At 45.8% G+C, this 26,897-nt stretch overlaps 1 protein-coding gene across 5 annotated transcripts in view; it reads left to right on the top strand.

Annotated features, from left to right (window-relative positions):
* Positions 1–26,897, top strand: part of LOC147031483 (uncharacterized) — a 158,433-nt gene that overhangs the window by 46,837 nt on the left and 84,699 nt on the right. For 4 of the 5 annotated variants that reach the window (XM_085863959.1, XM_085863943.1, XM_085863977.1 and 1 more), the window contains exon 2: positions 8,178–8,282. In XM_085863959.1, the coding sequence (XP_085720085.1) occupies positions 8,178–8,282 (105 nt within the window). The remainder of the gene's footprint in view (positions 1–8,177; positions 8,283–26,897) is intronic. The other variant, XM_085863950.1, reaches the window with a different exon arrangement.

Raw genomic sequence — 26,897 nt, 5'->3', positions numbered from 1 at the left:
TCCCTCCTCCCCCCCATAGCATCCCCTTCAGCAAGGCGACCGATTATGCGTGCTAGTTGTTTTTAATTTATATTCAGTCCTTTTATGGTAGATGACGGTAACTTGGCTTGTGTACGCAATATTTAATAACCGTTCAAGATTTAGCTTTCACATCACAGACCTATTCCTAATATCACCCAAAAGGTGGAGGAGTGTCAATCAGCTCCTTATTGTTTTTATTATAATGTAGGTTGGTTGAAAGTTATATCACTGCCGATTATTATCTTTACTACCTCCGCCACCCAAGGTGAAGGAGGTTATGTTTTCAACTCTTTCTGTTTGTCTGTGTCCAGGATATCTCAAAAAGTTGTGGACGGATCCGTATGAAATTTTGTGGATAGGTTGGGTGTGTGACAAGGCCCAAATTTTTAGATTTTGGTGAATATCCGAATCTGACTACGATAATTTTTTGAATGATTCGTCGCCAATGAGAGAAAGGTTCAAAAACTATATATTGCATGATATCTCAAAAAGTTGTGGACAGATTCGGATGAAACTTGGTGGACACGTTGGGAGTGTGATAAGGAAGAATTGATTCAATTTTGGTGAAGATCCAGATCTGGATGCGGATCCGGATCTGATATTTTTTTACGTGCTTCTTCACCGTTGAGAGATCAGGCTAAAAATGATATATAGCACGATGTCTCAAAAAGTTGTGGACAGATTTGGTCGAAACTTGGTGGACGTGGACAGGTTGGGTGTGTAGCAACGACAAATTGATGCGATTTTGGTGTAGATCAGAATCCGGATCCGTATACGAGAATTATTTAATTTTTAAAGTGATTCATCACCATTGAAAGGGCCAAAAACGATATCGTACTGTGTCGCATGATATTTAACCTCCGCCATCCTCGAAGATGGATGGAGGTTACTGTTTTCACCGCTTTCTGTTTGTTTGTTTGTTTGTTTGTGAACAGTATTACGGAAAAACTCCTCGACGGATTTCAACGAAACTTGATGGGGGGGGGGGTAGGTATGGTCCAAGGATCATGCCATTAAATGTTGGACTTGGTCACCCCCCCACCCCCCAAAAAAAATTCTTAGAGAAAATTTTTTTTCTTGCATTTCTACATGTTTTAAGTGATTTCCAACCCCCCCCCAAAAAAAGAATTTTTTTTGCATTTCTACATGTTTTAAGTGATTTCCAACCCCCCCCCAAAAAAAGATTTTTTTTTGCATTTCTACATGCTTTGATTTCCAACCCCCCCAAAAGATTTTTAGAGAAAAATTTTTTTTTTGCATTTCTACATGTTTTAAGTGATTTCCAACCCCCCCCCCAAAAAAAATTGTTACCCCCCCCAAAAAAAATAGAGAATTTTTTTTTATTTTGCATTTCTACATGTTTTAAGTAATTTCCAATCACCCAAAAAAATTTAGAGAAAAAAATTATTTTTTTTGCATTTCTACATATTTTAAGTGATTTCCACCCCCCCCCCCCAAAAAAAAATTGTTAGAGAAAAAAATTTTTGCAACTTTTTTTTCAACAAAATTTCGATTTCTTTATTTTGCATTTCTACATGTTTTTAGTGATTTCCAACCCCCCCCCCCCCAAAAAAAAATGTTGGAGAAAAGAACTATAACTGTCAGCACTGTTGACATCATATTTAATGAATAAGATATAAGGTTCACTTGAGTGACCCAGCAGTATTGGCGGTGGAGGTTTTGCACTCTCCCAAGTGCTCCCCCTCTGGTTCAAACATGTATTGGGCCCGATATGTTCTCGTAGATCAGGAATTATGTGGTGGAGGTATGCGCTGTACCGAGTGCCCTTCTCGTTCTGATGTAGGTTGGTTGAGTGTTTTGCCATTGTCTGTTGTTTTATTAGTGCTGATGTAGGTTGGTTGAGTGTTTTGCCATTGTCTGTTGTTTTATTAGTGCTGATGGAGGTTGGTTGAGTTTTTTTATGAGAGCTGTTGGAGGTTGAAAACAGTTTCCTGTTTTCTCTCTGCCAATATATTTGTTATGCAAGCATTGAGGTTTGTAGAAGAGCAGAATAAAAGTGCCAATATAAAAAATGTATCCCATATTGAGGATGAGAAATTACAGAAAATGAGGTGAGAAGAGCTGTTGAACAGATAAAAAATGAGATGGTCACAGGTTCAAGTTCAAGTTTAGAGAAGTGTCAGTGGTGATGTGGCTGACCAGATTGATCCGAGTGGTGTGGAGGATGGAAAAAATATTCCGAAGGATTGGCACAGGATCATGATCATCCCATTCCTCAAGATGGGAAGTTGGCAGGACTATAATAATACAGGAGGGATCAGTCTATTAAGTGTTCCAGGGAAGATTTTCACCCAGGTGTTGCTGAGCAGAAGAACTACGAACTAGCTAAGGATCTCTATGTGTGGTTTGTAGACTTCAGAGGCATACGACTTTACTAGCAGAGTGTGCTTATACATTGTGTAAACATACGAACATTGCGTGCTTCCCCATTGGCTCAAATCGCTCACCGACATTTGATTTTTCATTTATTTATTTTCATTGATTTTTTTTTCATTTATTAATATTTCCATTATTGATGCTGTCCGACGATTCTGTGATTTTTTTTTTTTTCCCCCCCAGTGTACTGGCTTCGATGTCCATCGGCATGCAAAATTTCAGCTTTCTACGTCACCAGGAAAGTACTGATCTTTAATATCAGTAAGTGAATCAGTGGTTAGAAAGAGCTTTGTATATCACATATGGAGGGAAGGACTTTGGAAGGTGCTGGAGAAATATGGCATTCCATAGCTAAATCAGTCTGATCAAAAGTTTATTTGAGGATACAGAGGGCGACGTAAGAATTGAGGGAGAAAGTTCAGAATGCCTTAAGGTAAAGACTGGAGTGACAGGAATACATCCTGTCTCCCATGTTGTTCAACGTCGTATTATACTAGATGTTTCATATAACTGATATCGAAAGTCAAGTAGGGGAAGTTGTCCAGATTGAAGATCAGAAACTGTGGGACTAGGAGTATGCAGTGATGCGGTTTTGCTGGCTGTGATGGTTACAGGACTTGCAACACTCCTAAGAAGGATCATTGACGAAAGTTAGAAATTTTGTTTGAAGGTGTGTATTCCTACAACAAAGTGGATGGTGGTGACAAGGCAGAATCAAATGTGAGATGAAGAATTGAGGATAAGGGATGAAGTGATCGAGAAAGTAGGCTTGTTTGTTTACTTGGGAAGCAAGATCTATTACATAATGTCAACAACTGTGGTGTCTGTGCATGCGTTCGTCTGTCTCCCGTTTATGGCGGCCACTTCCTGCGCTGCAATTGAAAAGCTGTGCATGCAGGCAAAGCTCAACATTCAACCAGAAGAAGAGCATCATACCAAAGGAGATACATTTTAAACGTATACATACAACAGGAATTTCAGTTTGTTTGACAATGCGTTAAGATGAAACCATAACTCCAGAACTCCAAAACCATGAAACCTATCAGCCTGCAACTTTGCTTGCACACTAAGAAAACTCCAAGGAAGTGCGAGAGAAAATTTGGTGTTTGGGTTAATTTAAACACCACTTTTGAAAATAATTAATGGCCTTATTTAATTATAGCCTTCATCAGATGCTTCCTCCGCCATCTCGCTCTTTGGGGTCTTAAGGCGTATCCTAAGTTACTTCGCTGAGGTCTGAAGCCACCATGTTTTTTGGCCTACTCAACCATGCCTTGACTTGGAACAGGCCGGAACGATTTCTTAACGATAAAGTTGTTTTTTCACTTTCCTCACTCTTGTTATAAGATGCCTGTTCATCATAACTACGAAATTCTGGGTACATTGCAATGCTTATAAACGCCTGGAGATGCCAGCGTTCATGGCTTCATTTCATTTTTGCACATGCCATCGCCTTGAGAATCTCTTAAACTAATTACAAAATTTAAGCTCCAGGATCAAACTTGCAAGCAGTTCCGACTCCTAAAAAGTGTTCATTTGACATTTTTTGGTGTCTCGCGAGTCCGGGAAGTGTACGTTTTATTATGATTGTGCTGTGCTTGCTAATCGCATTCCAAGCGAGCCATTTCTAATGAACCATTTCCTTGGAGTGCTTAAGCCACTTGGCAAGTGCTCCACAATATTCACACTGAATACTGTACGTCGATCGACTTGAACAAAGTTCAGGGGTCACTCGCATGTGTTCTTGGCCACGTGTTGTTCTGCGGTGCAACAGGTGGTGGCTGCCCAGGTCAAAAAACCAGTAAATACCAGTAGCTTACTGGTCAACTGGTACCAGTTGAAAACCAGTAGCCAACTGGTACCAGTAAAGCCAGTTGGTTTCTTACTGGTTTTAATATGGAAATTGGAATAGAGTGATATATTACCAGTTGAAATACAATTGTATTTAACTAACTGGTATCAACTGGGACCAGTACATTGCAACTGGTATCAACTGGGACCAGTACATTGCAACTGGTATCAACTGGAACCAGTAAGACTTTAACTGGTACAAATATGAGCTACTGGTTTTTTCAACTGGGAAATTGGAATTCTGACTGAATTTAACTGGTACCAGTTGAAACCAATAGAGACCAGTTAAAGACCAATTAGAACCAATAGAGACCAGTTGAAAATGTGTACTGGTTTTAACTGGTTTTTCGACCTGGGTGGCTTGCTGAAAATGTGAAATTTTATTTTCTGCGATTTTTTTTTCCCCTTTTTGTACGATATTCCATGATTCGATCTGTCACTTCGGCATAGATAAATGCAAATAAAAATTTAATATTTCATTTTTAATTGTTTCTTCAACCGCTTGGCGCTCATTTAAGTTTCACTGGCAATACCGCGGTTCAATACAGGAGGAAAGAAGGCAAAATAAATTATTTGATCACAATGAGTAAAAAATGTTTTCGGTTATGAAATAATGAATCGCCATATCATGGCAGGAAAGCCGAGAGTTATGCATCCTGGCTCTGTGAAGCCTCGATTCAAATCCTGACCCAGCTGTAAACTGTTTCACAGGCAGGGTGATTCATCAATGTGTGTGCTGTCTCTCGGATGGATGACAAACCTGGCGTCAAATCTGCTGGAATCCCTCACTCTCTCCCTACCTCACCTCTCTGCCTTCCTCATCCCTCTTCCTCCCCCTCTCCCCTCTCACACCCCTCTGCCTTACTCACCCCTATCCCACTCCTCTCTCTCTCTCTCTCTCTCTCTCTCTCTCTCTCTCTCTCTCTCTCTCTCTCTCTCTCTCTCTCTCTCTCTCTCTCTCTCTCTCTCTCTCTCTCTCTCTCTCTCTCCATCAAATGGCCCTGAAAATGGATGGCGCTCCCTTCCCTCCGTCCTCTCCCCTCCCCTCCCATCAATGAGTGCCAGCATGCTGGTATACTGTGTTAGAGTGGCGACCCGTCCAGGATTGCGCCCAATAGCCAAGGAGACTGTTTAGGCAGCACCAACGCTCTACACAGAGTATGGTCCCAATGGATGGATGGATCTCTCCCTCCCAACCCTACCAGCTCTCTCCCACCCCTCCCTTTCCTCTTCCCTCCCTCTGTCTCTCTCCCACCCCTCCCACATTCCCTCCAACATTCCCTTTCTTTTGTGATATTTGCAAGCATGTACGAATCAGATTTGGAGTGAGCCGACCGGTGGGTGCAAAGGTCGCTGTATGTACAAGTATTCATCAATGCAGGCAGACCTTTGCCAGGAACATAATGGATTTCAAATGCTCATGCCCCAGGTGTGTGTGTGTGTGTGTGTGTGTGTGTGTGTGTGTGTGTGTGTGTGTGTGTGTGTGTGTGTGTGTGTGTGTGTGTGTGTGTGTGTGTGTGTGTGTGTGTGTGTGTGTGTGTGTGTGTGTGTGTGTGTGTGTGTGTGTGTTTTTGAAAACCTTTTTACAATTTGAGCTTTTGTCATCAAATTTTCAAACAAAACTGTATTATGAGAATATGGAGAAGACTAATTATTAATTGGAACAAAATGTCGAAGGGCAAAGTTACAGTAAATATAAATATGCCTCATTAGCCCATCGGCCGCGCAGCGCGAGCCAGCCCGAATTTGTCATCTCTTCTGTTTATTTATTTCTCATTTGAGTTTCAGTGCATCTGTCCAGTCCATTTTTTTTTTTTTTTTTTTACCATTTGAACTTTTGTCATCAAATCTTCAACAAACCATTATTATGATAATATTGAGATTACTTATTATTATTATTATTATTATTATTTTTTTTTGGAGCTGTTTTTGTCAAGTTTAGTTTGCACACAAAGTGGATGCAGACGGGCTTTGCATTTTGAGATTACTTTGTATTGCAGTTCCTTCACGAGTATTAGACTCTGTTGAAAAAAGAATAGACATACTCCCTTGCATCCTGACATTTTAACGCTCAACGTTGACCTTCGAGGATTAATACCAACGAGCGAAGAACCCTTGATTAAGGACGGGTTAATTCCCCCAGAATTGGCGTATTTTAATTATTTGTACGATCCCCTCCCATTGGGAGCGTGGCTATACGATATGCATTTAAAACAAGGAAACGCAAGGTAATTGGACACAGGTGGAGGCCATTCAGCCCAACATGCAGGCACCACATCAACACCACACCAATTCATCAATACAAGATCAAAAAAAGAAAATGCAAAATGTTTTTTTTTTTTTTTAATAAAGTGTTTTTTTGTGGGGGTTTTTTCTAGTTTTGCATTTTTTTTTTCTTTTTTCCCCAGGGGCGGGGACATGGGCTTGGTTAAAAAAAACACACAACACCTCCTGATGAGACTCCCACCAACAGCACTCCATACACATGCACACAATCATCCATCAACGCCCAAGCTTCCGAAAAGTCGTGCCACCATCCCTAAACCCCTCTATCTCCATAACTTCCAACTACCTATCTAATTACAATTTAAACTTATCTACTCTTTCTGCTGCCACTACCTTTCCAGGGAGACCATTTCATGCATTAACTACTCTGAGTGAAGGATCCCTGTCTTACTACCATCTTAACTCTCCTCTTCTGTACTCTCTGGCTATGGCCCCTGGTTGTATCACTACCCTGGTTGTATCACTATTACTCTGCTGAATAATTCATCTGCACTTATTTTATCTTTACCTTTCATTATCTTAAACATCTCTATCATATCTCCTCGTAACCGCCTCCTTTCTAGTGAATAAAGCCCTGTCTCCTTCAGCCGCTCCTCGTAGCTGAGTCTAGTGAGGCCCGGAATCGATTCGAGTAGTCCTGCGCTGGACCCTCTCGATGGAATCTATGTCCTTCCTGAGTTGTGGTGACCAAAACTGCACGCAATATTCCAGATGTGGCCCTCACTAAATTCCTCCACAATGTTAACACCACCTTTTTGAGACCGTTCTATATATTGTTTTTGGCCCCATCTTTCAATGGTGATAAATCACTTTGGAGATTAAAAAACATTCTCGTAACCTGGATCCGGATCCGGATCTTCACCAAAATCTAATCAGTTTGTCCTTGTCACACACCCAACCTGTCCACAAAATTTCATCTGAATCCGTCCACAACCTTTTGAGATATCCTGCACACAAACAAACAAACAGACAGACAGGAGAAAACATAACCTCTGCTCCCCTGTTCAGTAGCCGACGTAATAACTCATGCAATCTCACATACTATACAGCCTATTGTGTTTCTACCCTGTGCTGGTAGATTTTATCAATGGTTAAATGAGTCATGAATGTTATATATTCTAATGTTGAGTTATATAACACCAATTATGTCATGATAGATTTATTCCTTCAATCGTATGCAGCCTCTGGCTGCTGGTTGCATCATTGCTGGGAGCATAGCTGTGCCTCTGATGCACTGCCTCCTGTAGGTGAGAGCATGAATTTGGAATTTGTCCATGGTGCCGGCGATAGCTCGCCTACTCTTTGCGAAGGATACTGTGGGATATTTAATGTTCACCAACTAATGCTGGCAGATGGGACGCCCAGTTTAATGTCCATCAGAGGGATGTTCACACATTGATGCCTCACCCTGCCTGCAAGTCACCAGGATGGCACTTTATAGCTGTGTCAGAATTTGAACTCAGGCTCAGGAGGTGGGTGTGCATACCTCTTGACCATCCCACCAGCACTCATGATAGATGTGGAGGGGTAAGTCTTCCATTGTTAATAGTACCATTATCTAAAGCTGACTGGCCTTTTGCCCTCTTCTTTCAGTGAACCTTTGACCTCCATTTCTCTCCCAGCAGATTGTGAGAATGGCCAGTGTGAACGTATCGATGGTCCGCATTCAGCTGACCTGAGCTCCCTTCTCCTCCGCAGAGAGAGGCCAGATGCACATATCAATCCAGGTACAACATCCCACCTCTGCTTCATTTGTTTTCTCTTATTCGTTGTAACATCCTTAAGTGGCCATCAAAAGACAGAACAAGTCCCTCCCAGTTCTCATTTTATTTTTCAGGCGTCATAATTATTATCATAATTCAAGGACTGGGACTGGGACTTTGCGTGTGCGTGTCGCACAACTCCTACAGTTCTGGGCCGATTACATCCAGACTTTCTACATCAGATCACCATGACCCCAATTAGTGTATTGGGGTGTTTTTCTTTGCTGGTGGTCTTTGTGAGGAAGGGGTTGGGGCCACGCAAGTTTTCTATGTAAATGTGTATTGTGTAGCACCACCTCCAGGTATTACAAGTTCTCACCATTTACAGTTCTGTGCAGTATTCTTGTCCCCACGTTTTTCAGTGCAGTGAGTTTTGAATTATGCAGCGAGAGGTGTTTTGAATTACACGTTTGAATAAGCATAATAACATAACCCCCCTGGCCTCTCCCCTCGGAAGCGGGTGCTTAGAGTTCATTTAAAGCAACAAGTTGTGATGTCTTCAAGTTTGATTACAGGAGTATTTTCAGGTACCCCACATCATCGCGTCGGCGATATTTCCACATCGTAGTGTTTTCAGGTGTCCCACTTTCCTCCAAGGGTGCTTTTTTTGCAGTGTCAGTGAAACCAGACAATTTCCAGTTGTATCTCTTTTGTTGTGATGTTTTCTTGCATCTCATCCAAACATTCCACGAAGTTGTTTTTAACTCGTCCAGTCACTCTGACTTATTAATGGTATAATTAATAAGTCAGTATAATTAATAAGTGTATTTTCCTCGGTGTCCATGTTCTCTTCCTGACATTTTTGAGGTCCAGGTACAATTGACCACTTTAGTTCTTTATTAGCCTTTTAAACAAAACTTCTGATTTGCTATTATCACTTCCTTTTTTCTTTCAATTTTTTTAGGTCATCTCTTCGAGCATGACCTAATAATATGGGTGTCGATGTCTTTTTTTATTTTTTATTTTTTATTTTTTTTTGTATACCTTGGTCGAGGCTCATATGAGAGCTAACACACAACTCACAGCAAGGAGGCATTAGACAAGAGGGGCGGGAGTGGAAGGGACAAAACAGTGGGGAACAGACACATTAGGTGAACTGTGGAAGGGAGAGGGATGGGGATGGGACGGGGAACATGGCGAAGAGAAGATGGACATTTCAGGGACTTTCAGGAAGGAAAGCAGGAGAATTGAAGGAAGTGGGCTTGGGTGGATTATCGGGGGTAGAAAAGATCGAGGATTTGGATGGGGGAAGATAAGAGATGGTGGTGAACAGCTGTTTTGAAAGCCTGGAGGGAAGAATGGGAAAGAATAGAGTGAGGAAGTTTATTCCAAAGGTGGGAAAAAAGAGGAATGAAAGAGTGAAGATGAGCAGTGATTCGTGATTTTGGTAGTTTTACCAGAAGGGGGTTGTTGGCGGACCTTGAGCGCCCTGTGGAAATGCGGTGGGGACAAATCGCAGAGAGAGCAGGGGCGGCAAGGCTGGAGAGGAGTCGGTAGAAGACAGAAAGATCACCGACCAACCTGCGGTGATTGAGTGAGAGGCCCAAAGACTCAGCTTCATTGCGGGAGATGCCGATGATCTTAAATGCCCTGGTTTCGACAGCGTGAAGCCGAGAAAAGTGGGAGGCAGGAGCACCAGCCCAGAGGGGAGAGCAGTACTCCATCAGGCTACGGACAAAAGCTTTGTAAGTGGTCAGGAACTCAAGAGGGCCGAGGAAGGACTTTGCACGACGGAGGATTCCCAGTCGGCGACTGGCTTTTGAGGCGAGGTTGGAAATGTGACTTTCCCAGGAAAGGTCATGGCAGATAGTGAGACCCAGAAGCTTGAAAGAAAAGACTTCTTCCAGAGGATTGTTGAGAAAGTGGATGGGGGGGTTTTGTAAACGGTCCTTTCGAAGAGACATAGTGAGAGTGTGAGATTTGTCTGGATTGAAAGACGTGTTCCATGTGTTGGACCAGTTTGTGATTTTATCCAGATCTGCAGTGAGCGAAGAAGCTGCTGCTTGCCGGTCTGAGGGATGACAGATGGTACGGCAGAGGGTGGAGTCGTCGGCAAAGAGAATTAGAGGATTTTCCAGAGAGTCCGAGAGATCATTGATGAAAACCAGAAAAAGAACAGGGCCCAGAACGCTATCCGTCCGTCCGTCCTTCGATCCGTCCGTACATCCGTTCACAATGAAGCTGAAGCGGGAGATCTGGTCATTAGTGAATCCTGATAGAGGTCGATGAGACGTACACAATGGTATGACTTTCAAGGTCACCGAAGGTCAAAGTCAAGGTCACGAGGCCTTTGAAGTTGCGAAAATGACTATGTTCAAATTCTATCTCCTACATTTCTCAAGCGATCTTGAATTTGATTGTAGCATATGAATCTATGGGACAATATCTAAATTTTGGTTGGGCCGGATTTTCGATATTCGCTTTCGTTTTCGTGTCACGTGACTTCAAAGTTGGCCAAAAATGCGAAAATGACGATTTTCAAAATCTATCTCCTCCTACATTTCTCAAGCGATATTGAATTTGATTGTGGCATATGAATCTATGGGACAATATCTAAATTTGTTTGGGACGGATTTTCGAATTTCGCTTTCGTTTTCGTGTCACGTGACTTCAAAGTTTGCAAAAACCGTACCTGACATTAATAACCGTCCCATAACCGTACCTGATATTAATATCGATTTCATTTGTTATTACGTGGAAGCACGTATCTTTGACAGTCAAAACTGAAAATATGTAATGCTCAAATATCGAACAGTCGAATAGATGTGCGAAATGCGCAATCCACATAAAATGTTTTATGCAATTAGTCTAGTTTCTCGCAGAGATGACTGTCACTCCCGCACGCGTGTATTTTTTTTTCTTTCATATCTGAATATTGTCATACCAGATGGAATAGTCAGTCATTTAGGTTTCTTTTGTTGAGATCGTTGATGATGCTTTCTGCGACATGCAGACTGAGAAGTTGAAATTGTTTTGCAGGTGGATTACCCTGCACATGTTGTGATGCTCTTGTCTGTACAGCTATTCTTACATTAGTGTTTTTGGATAATTTTAAGTTATTCTCACTCTTTTTGACATGTTCAAGTAATTGTTGGTAATTTTTAAAAATAGTTTTCCTTTGACATTTTAGCAATTTTCGTGGCTGTGTTCCATGCCTTTTCTCTTTCAAGTGGTACGTTTTCTAAATGCGCTTGTTCTTTGTAATTTCTCGCAAGGTCAGTTAGGAATGCAGGTTCGAACTCACTTTTTTGTGGTCAAGTAAATATTATATTTCAGTGTATGATCTGGTGAATGTCCAACATATGTGGCCAATCCACTGGTCATTGCATTGTAGTGGGTTGTTCAGTGTTTCACCTTCATTAGGCATCTCGTTCACATCTCTGCAGGTATATTCAATGCTTTTTTGTGTTGAAAATTATTGTCTCATCAGACGGGCCATTAACAAGGACCCCTGCGAAGCCGGGGGTACAGGACCCCTGCAAAGGACTGAGACGGGGTGATTAGATTTACTGGGTTCATTTCATTCTAAGATCCCCCAATATTTACCCAAACAAAGCAGACATTGGCGGTGGGATGCATGTGAAAAGCAAAAAGGCAGGAAGACGCTTCTTAAAATTAATGTGGTTTATTTATAATGAAATGTGTCTGGACAAGACTATCAATAAATAAGATGGAACAAACAAAGCCATCAGCAGACACGAATAGGGATGATGGGACATGTACAAAATAACAAAATAAAGCCTAACCCCCTTATCTATATATTATTAAACTCTCATCATGTATGTATTATGGATCTGGAAACCATTTGCATTCAACATACAGGTCCCAAAAGTCAGTTATCCCATTAAGTACATGTGTAATCAGATCCCTTTCCTTTTTGTCTTGTGGGAGAATCAAAGGTGTGCATTGCGATGTCCTTTTAGGTAGGTTATTAAATCTTTATCTCATGAATGAAATCCAATGAAACATCCAACAAACCATCTAAGACCATCCAACAAACAAACCGACAACACCACTGAACAAGCGCTTCACCCACCCAACCGGCGACTCGCTGTTTCGAGGCAAAATCTTTGTGAAATACCTTTTTGGGTGAGTCCGCACGTGTGGAGTGGGCAGGCTTCCCGGTATGGCCGAAATCCCGCCCAGAAAGGGCGAACCCATGGAAGCCCCGTCCAATCGGAGCGAACAGTGACGTCAGTTTCACCAAGGCCCCTCCCCGCTGAGGGAGGTCCATAAAAGTTACGACGCCATCCTCAGTTCTGAGGGGGATTGGTCGAGAGTTCTGAGGGGGATCGGTCGTGAGTTCTGGGAGTTCGGTGGAGAGGAATTTTCACGGTGGTTGGACCAGGAGTTTTCATGGTGGCTGTGAGCAGTCTGGTTCTTTCTTCACGGTGGCTGTGAGTAGTCTGGTTCGTTCTTCACGGTGGCTATTACAGGGAGAGGAGTTCTGTGGACCCCGACTATTCGCCACACAAGTTCTGCCACAGGCCACGAGTCCCACATGTGCGACTGGGACCAAACCGAAGACCTTTGGCAGGTACCGCACTACAGAGCACGCTTTCCCTCCGACGACCAGGTACCCACCGAACTCTGACCCCCAATTTGTGTCTCCTCACGGCTGTGAGGGTCAAATAAAGACTCGGATTTCTTTTCTGTGTGTGTGTGTGTGTGTGTGTGTGTGTGTGTGTGTGTGTGTGTGTGTGTGTGTGTGTGTGTGTGTGTGTGTGTGTGTGTGTGTGTGTGTGTGTGTGTCTGCATGTGGGCTCGTCTTTAAGTAGAACTGAGTAAGTGTTTTTTGCTTATTGTAAATATTTCCCTGCTGGCATATTCGCGTCAAGTCTTGCCTTTGTCTTTATTTTACTGTTAATAAATTTATTAGAAATGTTCCCAGTCCGTTTCTGTCCCTTCTTACATTGGTCCAGCATGGTCCGGGTCTGAGTTTAAGTGGGGTTTCATCCCCGCTAATCGGTCTATCATAGCCGGCACAGCTTTGGCGGTTTCCGCTCGGCTGCACCTGAACTGGAGTTGGTAGTCAGTAGTTGGAACTCTACCGCAGTCGGTAGAGTGACCCGATTTGAGCAAGACGTGCCGATGGCGTCGTTTCCCTGGTAGTCGAAATCGCGTAGTTAATTAGGTAAATTGGTTTGAGACGAACAGACCCTACGCTACGTGGTTGAGATATTGGCGTCCACGGTTGGTTCTGCCTAAGTCACATTTGCTCTACGGCGAGGATACGGCGGCCGCACGCCCTCTGAATTGACAGAAACATGCGGCGGCCACAGAGTTTCTGCAGTGGCCTCAGGGTGGCCCTACGCCGTTTGGCTATCTTTTACAGGCCGTAGGGGTCGCCGTGGAATTATAACGCGGAGTTGTTACTTTTTTCATTTCTACGTTCGCCGTAGCAATTTGACCAGCTGAAAAAAAAAAACTGGTAAAAAAATAAATAAATAAAAATTAACCCACTCGTTACAGTCCGTCTGGCCGCACGTTTGCCTTAGGGCCCCACTGCGGTCACCTTGCGGGCACCTTGAGGCTACCTTGCCTCTGCCTTGAAAATTCTATGGCTGCCGCAGGGCCCCCTGAAGGTCACCGTGCGACATCAAATCAAAGACCGTAAGGCAACCCCACGTTTTCGGTCTCCACAATTTCTAAATATGCCGTGCGGCTCCCCGAAAAATAAAAACATATGTGACTGCTACATTGTGTGACTGTGGAAATACTGCGGCCGCCGTATAATTGCTAGTGGCTGTAGATTTTGAAGACCCCACGGCCGCCGTGGCAAATGTGACTTAGGCCTTCAGCGACCCGCCAGCTCATGGAATTATCCGGAGCGATGGCTTACAATTTCGGGGAGTCTGGGAGAGACGGCGTAACCTCCCCCACCTAGCGGTCATTCTCGCCACCGACCCCCGGCCCACAACAGTATGTATGTATGTTCCTGAAATACAGCCAAAACGGTCCATGATAGTGCAAAAATTTTAGGGCCACCTTACTCACCATTCTCCTGTGGTGTGCAGTATCAAGTTTCGTTCAAATCGGGCAACGAAAAAAATTATTAAAAAATCAATTCCCGATTCAGTCAAGTACTCTTCAGGATTATTTGATCAATGCAAACATCGTCAGCGGTATAGTTCGCTGGAGCTATCCTTTTTTTTAATTATTATTTTGTTTATCAACCGCTGTCACAACGGGATCCCAACGGGTTCACGGGTCATCTAGTGATAGTGAAATGTCAGATTCTCACATGAACAAAGGGGCATGTTAGGGCTTGAGGCAGGCACGAAGCTAGTGGCATTGCCAATCTCTGGCACACAGAGCTGGTATAGCTTAAGACAGACAGGGTGGCAGGAGAAATGTTGTGGAGTCGATGGATTGTGAGAAGACAGCAACCAAGCAGAGGTAAAGAGAGAGATGTTGTTATCCTGGTGGTGAAGCTCCAACTGGTGAGCGTTAGTGTGGTCACAGCCCCTCTGGGACCGCCTTTGTGGGGGGGGGGGGGGGTTCTGTCATTGGTCGCCACTTCTGTCGGCGTGTCATCTTCCAGGCCGTCCTACCATGTGGGTGGCCCCGATATTTAAAAAAAACTCTTCCGTCCCACTCCAGGGCTCGAGAGCCCATCGAGCCACCATGACCTGCAGTCCACTGGCCAAACAGTTTATGATGCCCATAGAAAGTGCGAAGCGCTAGGACCTGCTAACTCCTCCCTGCAGCTGCTACCAGCATTGGGGCTCCTATCCTCTGTCGTCCTTTCTCACCATTTTAAACACGAGCGGCCATTTTAAAACCAATTCCCGGGTTCAGTCTGACACATTAGAACAATGCCCTTTCTTTTTCTAATCGCACGACCCTCTCCAACACCAGTTTGCAAACCTCAATGGACGCAGCCTCACTCGCTGGCATAGGTCCGGCCTCGCTCCCACACTGCACAGGCTTACCCGCCACTCACCGGTTCAGGTTTAAGTACCTGCGCATACACCAAAGCTGGTGTCGGGCTGCATCCTGTCGGTCCTGGGCACGTCAGGACTCCTGCAGGGTCTAGCCGTGCACCCATGAGCACCGTTGCTCACACCACAGTTGTTGCCTTACACACCATGGTGCCTATTTGCTTCTCCCTCGCCACTAATCCCTCCATCTGCCTTATCTCAGGGAAAGTCTGCTCTGGAGTTGAGCGACATCCACATTGACACAACGTTTATTTGGGCCATTTCCACATTCCTGGAGAATTTCAGTATTCTGAACAATTTACTCTCCAAAATCATCAATTTTATTCTTGAAACGTGCCCCGCATGCATTTAATTTGGCCCTGCATGCTTTCAATTCTGTCATCAAATCATCTTGATTTTTATCCATTTTCCCATTACTGTGCCCATTAAAATTGTGTGACAGCACTTCCCCCAAGCTCAGTGGCTGTGATTATTTTGTCTAACAGTCCTGTGTTGTGTATCATGTCATCTGTATGTACATGTGTGTGTTTGTGGGGTGGGGGGGGGGGAGTGGAGATCCACTATGAGCCTTCGATCCTGTTTAGAAAAAGGGACACTATAAATAGACTTAATAGATGAGGCAGTAATAGATTATATATATGAGCAAGAAACTCATAAGGGGCGAAACAGCAGAGAATCTTCAGAGGAAAAGAGCCCCCCTCAAACAAGTGTGTTGGTCTTTAACTTTCTGACACTCTCAGGGGGCCAAGCCACACTGGGGTCATGACTCCCCAGTGTTCTTCTGCTGTTTTGCACTTTTTGGCTCATAAGCAGGATTGAACAGGATTGAACCATAAATCCCTAAAGTTGGAGGACACTCATTCATAATCAACCAATCCCTCTCAATCCTTTTCAGCCAAACCCAACACAATATATTCAGCAATTATTTCCATTTCTTTGAGAACTCTATTAATCTTCCTCTGATTCAGGCCCGATGCTTGCAAAAGACTATGCAGTGATGCTCCTACAAAGCCCCTTGCACCAACCTCCAGAACAGAGAGGCGAACCATCCTGTAACTATTTTTCAATTATTGAACTGGGTCTGCATACTTGTATACCTTGCATTCTTGCTGTTCATCTATTCTCGACTCATGGTACTGTGATTTCCATGAAAATGCATGTTTTGCAAGTTACAGAACTGAGAACTATGTCCGGGAGCTTCTGGCATGTACGAATTGCATCGGGTTACATTCTGAAATCTTCCAGATCTGCTGCTTCTTTCCAATCCTGTGCATAGTCTAATATACTGTACCTAAAACTGGGGTATTGCACACCACAGTTATACTTTGGTGCTCAGGTGTTTTCTGCCCAGATCCTCTTATGAATGCTGTTGTAAATTCCTTCACTTTCTGTGTATTGGTCTTTCCTACTGCCTCTTACAAATATACTTTCGAATATCTTCTTGAGGACTCTATTCTGATGCCATGTAAATCTTCCCCTTGCTAAAGACACTGTACATGCCGACAAAATATGTTCCAGTGTCTGTCTACCCCTGCATAGAGGACATTTATCCTCATCTATCTTGGACCATCACACTAAATTTACTGGATATGAGACTACATCATAAGTAGCTCTGCAAATATAACTGATTCTCAAAGGGGTGGTATACCAGATATCACATCAAGAAAGCGATCTTCAGAGTGAGTATAATCCCAAGCTGTCCATTGGCCTTGCTGAGCCTGCTGTACAGCTTTCTGGATTCGCAAATTATCTTCCTCATTTTTTATCTCTTGGATGACCATGTCCCTTTCCTCTATTTTACTCGCGTTTGACCACAGCTGAGTATTAACTTCACCAAATCCAAATCCCTTTGTACCACTCTGTATATGGCCAATCACTTCTTTCAATTGCAGTGATTGCTTCCTTCACTGCTTCAACTGCTTCCTTAACATTCCATTCATGACCTGTTTTCTCAGCTTTTGACTCTTGTGATGATGCTTTCCTGTTTTATAGTCTTCCACCAAGGATTTGAATGGTAATACACCCACTTTCATATATATATATATATATATATATATATATATATATATATATATATATATATATATATATATATATATATATATATATATATATATACATATACACACACATTTTCTACATACACATATATACACTATCTATACATATACACTGTCTCTGTGTATATATATATATATATATATATATATATATATATATATATATATATATATATATATATATATATATATATATATATATATATATATATGTATATGTATATATATATATATATATATATATATATATATATATATATATATATATAAATATAATACTAGACGATCCGTGAAACCGCTGGTTTCCCGTTGTGACAGTGGTTGATGAAAAAAAAATCATTTCAAAAAAAATTAAAAGATAGCTCCAGTGAACTATACCACTGAGGTTGTTTGCATTGATCAAATACTCCCGAAGAGTACTTGACTGAATCAGGAACTTATTTTTTAAATACATTTTTTTCGTTGCCCGATTTGAACAAAAGTTGATACTGCACACCGCAGGCGAATGGTCAGTAAGGTGGCCCTAAATTTTTTGCGCTATCGTGTACCGTTTTGGCTGTATTTCGGGAACATATACATACATACATACATACATACATACATACATACATACATACATACACACATATGTATTGTTGCGAATTCGCGCCCGCCGGCGTGCGATCGGCCACGTAACTCGAATCGCGGCATGTCGCCCACCGGACGGACAATTCAGTCGTGACCCTCTCGGCACAACGCCGGGAGCTAGTCACGGGTGGGGGTTTAACCTCACCACGATCGTGCCAATTGCCCAACCGCGCAGGATAGGGTTGCTCGCCAAATTCGATCTACCCAAGTACCTGCGCGAATGGTCGAACGGGCGATCGTACCACGCCACAGGCCGACTCTGGACACAAACCGCTTAAGCGGTCCGTTCCGTGCTACAGTGATAACCGAGCGGTGTTATCGTCGGCCTTAACGGTTCCGATTAGTTACCGGGATGTTGAACCCACTACGAACCCCTTACGTGATGCAAGATGGAGATTCAAATGGAGAAAAGACGAAGCGAAACCGGCACAGTTCAACAAGCAAGCATTTTATTACGCAACACACGGAAAGCACGTATATACAGCCATACACAAAAAGCAAAGGCAAGAAGAAAACAGTTGACACCGACCTAACGCGTACACACGGCAACACCTACACAGTTTTACTTCACAGATGGTGCCAACACACATTTACACAAAAGCAAAAGAAGGAAGCCACCCTCACAGACAAGGAGGCAGACAGGCCCGTAGGCCAAATGTGCGCGGGACCGAGAGGAGCGGCCAGGTCCGCGAGGTCCGCCATTACACCTTTATGGTGTAATGCGAATTTCCACAGCCGTAACAATATATATATATATATATATATATATATATATATATATATATATATATATATATATATATATATTGTTACGGCTGTGGAAATTCGCAAACCACCATTCAGGTCCCGTAGGTGGGATATCTCTTTAGAACATGTGTAGTTAGCCCCAAACCCGTTGTTTAGAGGGAATATATGTGATTCATTCGGGCTGCGACGCTTTGAGTCAGTCGTTTTTCTTTCTCTATCTTTTATTTCAAATAAAACCCAACGAGGACGCTCGGTGGGCTTTTCGCGCCATTCTTCTCCGCACTTGGTGTGAGGGGAGAGAAGCGAGAGGAGGGCAGCTGGCACTCGATTGGTGGATGCGCGGTGTGACGCGGCCAGGGAGGAGGAACGCCCCTCTTCGAGACCTTTCTCGAAGCGCCTCGAAGGGGGATGGAGCAAAGAATGGGGCAGAGCAACAGGGCGGAGCTCCGAGGATATAAAAGTCAGAGACGGGCGAAGCAGTTTTGTCGATGCTCTTGCTTGGTGGATGCTCTTGCTTCGTGGTTGCTCTCGTCTTCCGGCTCGCTCGTCCTGGTGGCCGCTGGCCGGGTCTTTTGTGGGGCAGTTGTAAGACCCCGCTGGCGGGAAGGAGCGTCCACCATTCCCCTCTCCCGACTTTGGCCATACACATTTCCCCCCCTCCCCCCTCTATCCGCGCTGGGATAGTGCCGAACACTCGGTCCGTGGCGTCGAGTGGCCAACACGTGCAGGCGCGAGGCACGCAGGAGAGGACTCGCCTACCACGCTCGGGCATGGAGTCGCGGCCAGGCAGGACCCCGTCGACGGACGTCGTAGAGGGACTCGACACGCTCAGGGAAGTCGCGACTTCCATTTCTTTTGGGTTCTGTGTAAACATGTGTGTGTGGCGCCAGTCTGGTGAAGTAAAATTGTATAAGTGTTCTGTGTGGTAAATCATATTCGGTTGTAGCTCTGCATCGTTCCTTGCTTGTGTTTCTTTACGGTGATTGTAAATACGTGTATTGCTTTTATTGCATCCCTGTGACTGTAATATATGTGCCTTCCGTGCTTCCGTATTAAATGTGCTTGTCCGATTGTTCCCCGTTTCGCTTCGTCTTTTCCTTCATTTGAATCTCCATCTTACTTCACGTAACGGGTTCGTCATGGGCTTAATACGCCCAATAATTAATCGGAACCGTCGAGGCCGACGATAACACCGCTCGGTTATCCCGATAGTACGGAACGGACCGCTTAAGCGGCCCGTGTCCGGAGTCAACCTGCGGCGAGGTGTGATCGCCCGGTTTACCATCCGCGTGGGTACTTAGGTAGGTCGAGTTTGGCGAACAACCCTATCCCACGCGGGTGGCCGATTGGCACGACCGTGGTCAGGCCGAAAGGCCCACCCGTGACTAGCTCACGACAGAATTGTCCGTCCGGTGGGCGACGTGCCGCGATTCGAGTCACGTGGCGATCGCACACCGGCGGGCGCGAATTCGCAACACTGGTGTCAGAAGTGGGATAACAAACTCTCCTGTCTCCAGCTAAATTCACGAGAATCGGTCCAGGGGTGAGAGGAGCGACCCCCGATTCCCTCCAAATTACGAGCGAGCTAAATTAACCCCTTACGAGAAATAAGATGGAGTCTCAAGGCGAGCGGGTGCCTGGGGTAGAAATGTGTAGAAATGTAGGATCCATGGCCCAGGTCGGTTCTATTTATAATTATAACCCCACCACTAACTGTGGTCAATGGGAGCGGCTTGAGCACGAACTTTGCCGGCAAACAGAGTCGCACAATGGCAGCGTGATCGCACCTCAGCGCAGCACGGAGCGGGCTGATATTAATAGCACAACTAACGGCACAGCACGAGGCGTGAGCTCCCAGTCACCGGTTCAAACCACGTGGTCACGGCATGTGCCATGGCAGGCGTGGCAGGATGACTCCGAGCATTGGCAGGCTTCAGGCACAATTGGGGGATGTCTTGGAAAAGGTGAGGCGTTATGAAGAATATGTCGAGGAGGTGCAAAGTGGAGTGGACGAGTCACAACGGCACGCAGACAAGCTTCAGAAAAATTACGTGTACGGGGGAACACAGCGATTGGACGATTTACTGGAACAAATTCGGTGGCAAAAACATGACTTGGCCAATAGAGTTTGACGAACTATGTGGGAAAAATAATTTGGTAGTGTTTTATACCCGTCAGTTGGAATATGCGAAGAGCAAACTGAACAAAAGAATAGAGGAACAGCAGATTGGTATCTCCCAGGATAGGAAACAATGGGAGGAAGAATGGAAAACCGAGCTCGAAAAGAAACAAAAGGAGCACGACTTGGAAGTAAAACAACTAATGGAAAAATTATTGGAGGAAGCAAGGCGGTTCAAAGAACCTGGAGGGGAGAGTGAGGGAAATACAGTTGGAAGAGAAAAAATATGAACACGATGGAGAGTTGGAACAATTAAAGGAAGAGATAAGAACAGGCAATCAGGAAAGAGAAAGCCTAGAATGGAAGATAAAAAGAGGAGAGAGACAGCTGGAGGAAAGGACGGAGGAATTGCTGCAAAAGTCAAAACAGTTCAAAGAACTGCAGGGAGAATTGAGGGAGGAAGGAGAAAGGAAAACAAAGCTCGAAAAGGAAAAACGCAAACAAGATGGGGAATTGGAACTACTGAAGCGAGAGGTAAGGGCAAGCCAGTTTAAAAGAGAAATCCTGGAAGGGGAGATAAGAATGGGAAAGGAATGGCAGAAAAAACTAAATGAAGACAGTAAAAAAAGGGACGAATTGAGGAGGGAAGCGGTGGAAAGAAGAGATGAAATGAGTGAAGAAGCACGCAAATTGAGAAAGGAATTGGAAAAGAAAGCTTCTGAGTTACAGAAACACCAAAACAAAGAGACGGAATTACAAAACGAGTTGAGGATGGTGAGAGAAGAAAGAACGACAACAGAGAATGAAACGTTAAGGAACCACACTGAGCAGATTGAACAATTAGAAGCCAAAGCAAAGTCGGAGTGTGCGGAGATGAGAAAGGAATTGGAAAAGAAAGCTTCTGAGTTACAGAAACACCAAAACAAAGAGACGGAATTACACAACGAGTTGAGGATGGTGAGAGAAGAAAGAACGACAGCAGAGAATGAAACGTTAAGGAATCACACTGTACAGATCGAACAGCTGGAAGCGAAGGCCAGATTAAAGAATTAGATGCAAGAAAGAGTAATGATGGAAGAACGAATGAGACAGGAGAAAGAAATCCGTTAATTAAAGGAAACGATGAGATTGCAGAACGAGGAACAAGAGAGACAGTGGAATAAAAAACTGAAAGAGTATGAAGTTGAAACTGAACGACAAAAGGGAAAAATAGCTTGGAATACGAGGAGAAGTTGAAGGAGCAAGGAATGAAGCAGGAAGCAGAAATCAGAAGATTGAAGGACACAAGGAGATTGGAGAGGGAAGAACGAGAGGAACAATGGGAAAGAAAACAAAAGGAACATGAAGCCGAGGTTGACCAATTGAAATTAAAGGCGAGGCTGGAGTGCGAGGAGATAGACAAAGAACAGCGAATGAAACACAAAATGGAGATGAACCAAATTAAGAAAACCATGAAACTGGAGAAGGAAAGACAGGAGAGGAAACGAGGAAGAGTAGTGAGAGAACAGCAAATGAAACACAAAAGGGAGATTAACCAAATGAAGCAAACAACAAAACTGGAGAAGGAAAGACAGGAGAGGAAACAAGGAAGAGTAGTGAGAGAACAGCGAATGAAACACAGGAAGGAAATGAGCCAAAGAAACGATAAGATTGGAAAATGAAGAGCAGGAGAAACTGTGGGGCAGGAAACAGGAACAATGTGAGTTGGAAATTGAACAACGAAAACGGGGAGCAAGATTGGAGTCCACGGAGAATGAAAAACTCCAGAGGGAGAATGAAGAACTCAAAGTTCCGAGAGGAGGAACGACTCAGAAGGAGCCAGGAAGCAGAACAACGCAATAAGGTGGGATGTGTGACAGCACCACAAGGAGCAATGTCGGTGGTGCAGGACTTAATCGACGCCACTCGTCGGATGAAGGAACAATTAGGACCAACCCGGATAAAGGAAACACAAATAAAAATGCAGACGAGGGAAGTAACAAAGACAAAGAAGGAAATGAAAGTATTGCCAGAGACATGGAAGATAGAGAGTGAATTGGACAGGGGTAAAGACGAGCACACACACACAGAGGTAGTGGAGGATAATGGGGGTGAGCTCGCAGAACGTGTAGGGACCCGGTGGGAGCAGTTGGATAGCCTCCTTCGGGAACGGAGGGAGCCGCGATGCTCCCTTGAAGCGAGTCACGACCAGGTGGGTTTGGTCATGCTTCGCGGAGTTGAGGGGATGAGTGCTGTAGACGGGTGCATAGAGAGCTTGGGGGGTATGGAGGCCCCGGAAACCCTTGGGGTGGCACAAATCCCCAGTGTGGTTGTCCCTGTGTGTGTGATGCAAGGTGTGAGTGTGCCCACGTGTGTGGAAGCGATCCCGTGTGTGAGTGGTGTGGTGGGGAGTGTGCCGAAGGGCGTGCTTTCCAGCACGCCGTGTGTGGATGAGGCACTGCGGGTGAGTTCCCCCGCGTGTTTGAGTGGTATGGTGTATGTGAGGAAAATGGCACGAGTGAGTGAGCGGCCGAGTGTGAGGGAGACAGCGTGTGTGAGGTCACTGTGTGTGAGGGAGATGACGGTGGGCATGCGTGGGCATGCAGCCGTGTCTCCCGGTGTGAATGTAATGGAGTGGTGTGTGAGCGTCGTGACACGCAGGTGTGCGTGGGTGGAATGGCGATGACAACGGCGACAGAGGGACAAAAGCCGAGTGGCGGCTGTAGTTGGACTGGAAACTGCGCCGAGTTCACCCAGCAGCGAGCGCGAGGTCCGTGCCGTGCAACGTACGAGGCCGCCACTTGCTCGCTTGCGGGAGTGAAGCCCGGTCCGGAAACACCAGCGGTGGATTTGCCAATCCCGCGGACGGACAAAGTTTAGGCAGGATTTCGGATTTGGACCGGACGGGTTCTCCACGCGAGCTTGTGTTAAGCTCCAACGGGCAGAGCACATGTGTTCACGTGGGGAACCCCTCGAGACGTGAGGCTTGTGTTTTTTTTTTTTGCGCCGGATGACGTCATGGCTGCGTGTGTGGTTGGAATCCGGCAGGAGAGCGAATCCCTGCCGGATGGTACCGTCCAAGAGGGATGAGGGACGAGGGACGCGAACAACTGCCATGATGTCACGCCACAGGTGCGCGGCTGTGAATTGCCGCGCTGGTGTGCAGGTTGCGAGTTACCGCGCTGGTGCTGCACAATAAAAAAAAAAAAGCAAGCCTCGCTTTCGGGTGAACAGGATTCCTGGGCAAGGGGTGGATGATCCCCTTGACCAGGGCACAGGATGACACTAGTTAGGGGGAAGGGTTAGTGTTAATTAGACCGGCTTCATGGGGCAGGGGTAAGTCCTCATGGGGCCCGTGGAATGGATTAGTTAGAGGGTTTTAGTTGAGATTTAGGATGGGAAATAAGGATTTGAGGACATGGACAGACTTGTGAGTGTGTAGAGGGGACGTAGTTTAGCTACGTAGTGTTAAAAGGGAAGTGCTGTAGTGTAAGGGACGATGTGGGAGCGCGAGTTAGTTAGGGGATGCAGATAGAAGGATGGCAGAGATCAGCGATGTGTGTGTTGAAAAGTTGTGAGGTGAGTACATGATGAGTGAGTGAGGCCAGTGGTTCTGTGTGTATGGAGCGAATGTGGAATGCATGGTGCGATGAGTGATTGGGGGAGGAGTGACTCCTGCCCAAGGGACCCTGGGGTCAGTGTAGAGGGAGTTGGGAAGTTAGTCAAATTGACAAAATGGAGGTCGTTTTGCTGTTGGTGGGAGTGTAGGCTCTAAACCCATTTGGAGGGGTGCAGGAGCCCTGTTGACGGGCTGGGAGCGTGGCTGCGAAAGGTGAGTATCGCTGAGTGGGTACCCCGGGCACCAGGCTAGTCGGCCGTAGTAGGCCAAGGGCCCATGGGGGGCCGGGATAGCGTAGTGGGCACGGGTGCGCCCGCATGGTGCGGGGGCCCGGGGCGCCATTAGCCACGTGGGGAGTGTTGTGGGCATGGGTGACCCTCGGAAAGGGGCCCGGGAAGCCAGCTTGCCACGTGAGCATTTCAGGGGAGTCTCCATGGAGGGCACTCCCCGGTGTTTACGGAGCTGGTAGGCTTGGAGGCAGTGTAGTGCCTGGGGGTGCCATAGCTGGAGATTCAGCAGAGGGTCATGCCTGCCAAGGGGAGCCACGCGTCCCAGCCATGAGACCGTGTGATGGCACGGAAAGAAAATTGGGGGGCGAGGCCCGAAATTGTGAGGACACCAACACAGGCGACAGGAATCTGGGTTTTTCGAACCAATAGCTTAAGCGAGAGGCGCTTGTTGAAAGCCCCGGGGTAGTTTAATAGTTAATGGTTAGGGTAGATTAGGAAGTGTACCCCTCCGCACCATCCATCCCTTCGCTCTCGTTGAGGGCCGCTGGACCCACTTTGTGTTATAGATTGCTGAACTCTGGGGAGGCCATTCTGAGGCTTCGTTGGGCCTCGACACAGGATGCTAGCTCCCCCTTGTTCCCCTCCGGGAAGGGAACGTAGGGGTTGGGAGTAGGCTAGGGGACGATAGGTTAGCCGAACAAGGATGATAAAAGGGGGTTAGGGGACGAATTATAGTGGGAGATAGGAAATAAAAATAAAAAATAATTAATTGGGGCTAAATTGGTTTTTGACAAATTAAGGGAGTGGGTAGGGACAGTGACAGGCAAAGGCGATAGGTTGGGAGGGAGACCGTAGGGTAGGTCCGAGCCCACCTTCCGAGTGGCCAGCACCACCGCACTCCCTCCACTGCAAGGCAAAGGCCGGCCCACTTCATCGGCAGCAGTTGTTTTGCTGCAAGGCCTGTGCCGGCCAGATCGTCTGCAGCTGCTGTGCTTCAAGTCCTGTGCCGGCCAGTTCGTCTGCCAGCTGTGTTTGCCTGCAACGGCCTTGTTCTGCAGGCTGTGTTTGCCTGCTGCCTTTGCCATGCCATGCCTGCTGCCCCTGTTCACCAGCCCCCGTTCAATTTTGCTTCCCCCCCCCTGTTAATTGCCATGTGCGCCAGGATCAGAAAGCAACAGTTTGCTTGCTGCAGGGACTGCCCTGTAGGCAGCTACAACATGGGCCTGCAGTGGCGGCCCGTGCGCCGGTTCACCGTTGACTTTTACCTTTTTCCTGCAGAGTCCATTGATCCTGGGCCATGGTTTAGTGTAAATTATAAGGTTAAGATGTACTGTAAATATGAGTGCGCCCCCGGCATGACTGTCTGGCGCCGGCAATTTTATTTAAGTCGTCCGTATGAGTGGGTTTGTTTAGTTAGTTACTCAGCCCTCAGGTTATTTATTTTGGGGACACGAATACCATGAATGTCGCACTCGGGGATCCGTAGGTAAAATGTACTCGGGGAGAACTACACATGATGGCACACGAGAATTTGACGACTCGGGACGAGTCTGTAAAAAGGGGAGGGGATAATGTTACGGCTGTGGAAATTCGCAAACCACCATTCAGGTCCCGTAGGTGAGATATGTCTTACGTACATGTGTAGTTAGCCCCAAACCCGTTGTTTAGAGGGAATATATGTGATTCATTCGGGCTGCGATGCTTTGAGTCAGTCGTTTTTCTTTCTCTATCTTTTATTTCAAATAAAACCCAACGAGGACACTCGGTGGGCTTTTCGCGCCATTCTTCACCACACTTGGTGTGAGGGGAGAGAAGCGAGGGGAGGGCAGCTGGCGCTCGATTGGTGGATGCGCGGTGTGACGCAGCCAGGGAGGAGGAACGCCCCTCTTCGAGACCTTTCTCGAAGCGCCTCGAAGGGGGTGGAGCAAAGAACGGGGCGGAGCAACAGGGCGGAGCTCCGAGGATATAAAAGTCGGAGACGGGCGAAGCATTTTGTCGATGCTCTTTCTTGGTAGATGCTCTTGCTTGTTGGATGCTCTTGCTTTATGGTTGCTCTCGTCTTCCAGCTCGCTCGTCCTGGTGGCCGCTGGCCGGGTCTTTTGTGGGGCAGTCGTAAGACCCCGCTGGCGGGAAGGAGCGTCCGCCATTCCCCTCTCCCGACTTTGGCCATCCACGTTTCCCCCCCCCCCCTCTATCCGCGCTGGGATAGCGCCGAACACTCGGTCCGTGGCGTTGAGTGGCCAATACGTGCAGG

This window comes from Eptatretus burgeri, chromosome 2, assembly GCF_056783735.1.
Source record: "Eptatretus burgeri isolate ZD-2024b chromosome 2, Ebu_testis_v1, whole genome shotgun sequence".
Taxonomy (NCBI): domain Eukaryota; kingdom Metazoa; phylum Chordata; class Myxini; order Myxiniformes; family Myxinidae; genus Eptatretus; species Eptatretus burgeri.
The sequence above is the reverse complement of the archived record's forward strand: the minus strand, read 5'-3'. Positions and strand labels throughout refer to the sequence as shown.